The 1,435-nt window shown below is 32.9% G+C and overlaps 1 protein-coding gene across 1 annotated transcript; it reads left to right on the top strand.

The window, feature by feature from the left end:
* The first annotated feature begins 281 nt into the window (after positions 1–281).
* LOC133790125 (protein FAR-RED IMPAIRED RESPONSE 1-like) lies at positions 282–995 on the top strand. Its single transcript, XM_062227693.1, has one exon. The coding sequence runs from the start codon at positions 282–284 to the stop codon at positions 993–995; it is 714 nt and encodes a 237-aa protein (XP_062083677.1).
* Positions 996–1,435: the final 440 nt, after the last annotated feature.

Below are 1,435 nucleotides of genomic sequence, written 5' to 3' on the forward strand. Positions count from 1 at the left end.
TAGAGAAGGATTGTAGAAATCTTATTGAGCAATGGATTTAGATGATAAGTCAAGATTCAAAAATGGATTTTGGGTTGATGCAAGAAGTAAAGCAATATATGAAGAATTTGGTGATGTGGTTTCATTTAACACTACTTACTTGACAAACAATTATGATATGCCATTTGCGTCTTTTGTTGGAGTAAATCACTATGGCCAGTCAATTTTGTTAGGGTGTGGATTACTATCAAGTGAGACTACTGAAACATTTATTTCGATTGTTTGAGACGTGGCTTGCATGTATGTCTGGATGTGCTCTGAAAGCCATTATTACTGACCAAGCTAAAGCAATGAAAAATGCAATTGAGGTTGTGTTTTCCCAAAGTCGACATCGTTGGTGTCTTTGGCACATAATGAAAAAGATTCTTGAGAAGTTAAGTGGTTATCAATCATACAAGCCAATTAAAAAAGCATTGAAAAATTGTGTTTATAATTCTTTGACTAGGGAAGAACTTGAAAGAACATGGGGTCTATTCATCAACGATTTCAATCTTCAAGACAATGCATGGTTAAATGGTTTATATGAAGGAAGAAATCGTTGGGTTCCTACTTTTGTCAAAGACACATTTTGGGATGGAATGTCAACCACTCAACGTAGTGAGAGTATGAATGTATTTTTTGATGGATATGTCAACTCAAAGACAATACTTAAGCAATTTGTTGAACAATATGACATTGCTTTAAGAGACAAGATTGAGAAGGAGAATCGAGATGATTTTCAATCCTTTAGTACATCGATTCCATGTGTGACTCATTTTGCAATAGAAAAGCAATTTCAGACAGCCTACACAAATACAAAGTTTAAAGAATTTCAAAAAAAGTTAATTGGGAAGATTTATTGTGATGTTTCTTGTGTTAATGAAAGTTCTGGGTTATTCAATGTATGTGAGGTTGTGTTTTTTTATGAAGTAAGTAAAGAAGTTTATTTCAGTTCATCTCAACAAAGAAAATTATGAGGTTCAATGTGCTTGTCGATTGTTTGAATTTAAAAGAATTCTATGTAAGCATGCAATCTCAATTCTCATTAGAATGGGAGTTTCAAATGTTCCGATGAACTATATTTTATTATAGTGGAGAAAGAATATAAGAATGTATCATACAAAGATGAAACTTGTTTATGATGATTTACATAGCAATTTCGAAGCACAACGATATCATGAGCTCCAAAAGAAGTTTGACAAAGTCGCAGATTGGGCTATTGTGTCTGATGAAAAGTTTAAAATATTTTGGAATGTGATACATGACTTTGAAATAAAATTAGCTACATATGAGGCTAATTGTGTACCTGATTTTTCAACCACTCAAGGTTATCCTACCAAGAATCCTTATGATGAAATAATTAATGAAAGTATTGAACCTCGTTCTCCTGCTGTAGTTCGAAGACATGGGTGTAGAG

This window comes from Humulus lupulus, chromosome 1 (genome assembly GCF_963169125.1).
Source record: "Humulus lupulus chromosome 1, drHumLupu1.1, whole genome shotgun sequence".
Taxonomy (NCBI): domain Eukaryota; kingdom Viridiplantae; phylum Streptophyta; class Magnoliopsida; order Rosales; family Cannabaceae; genus Humulus; species Humulus lupulus.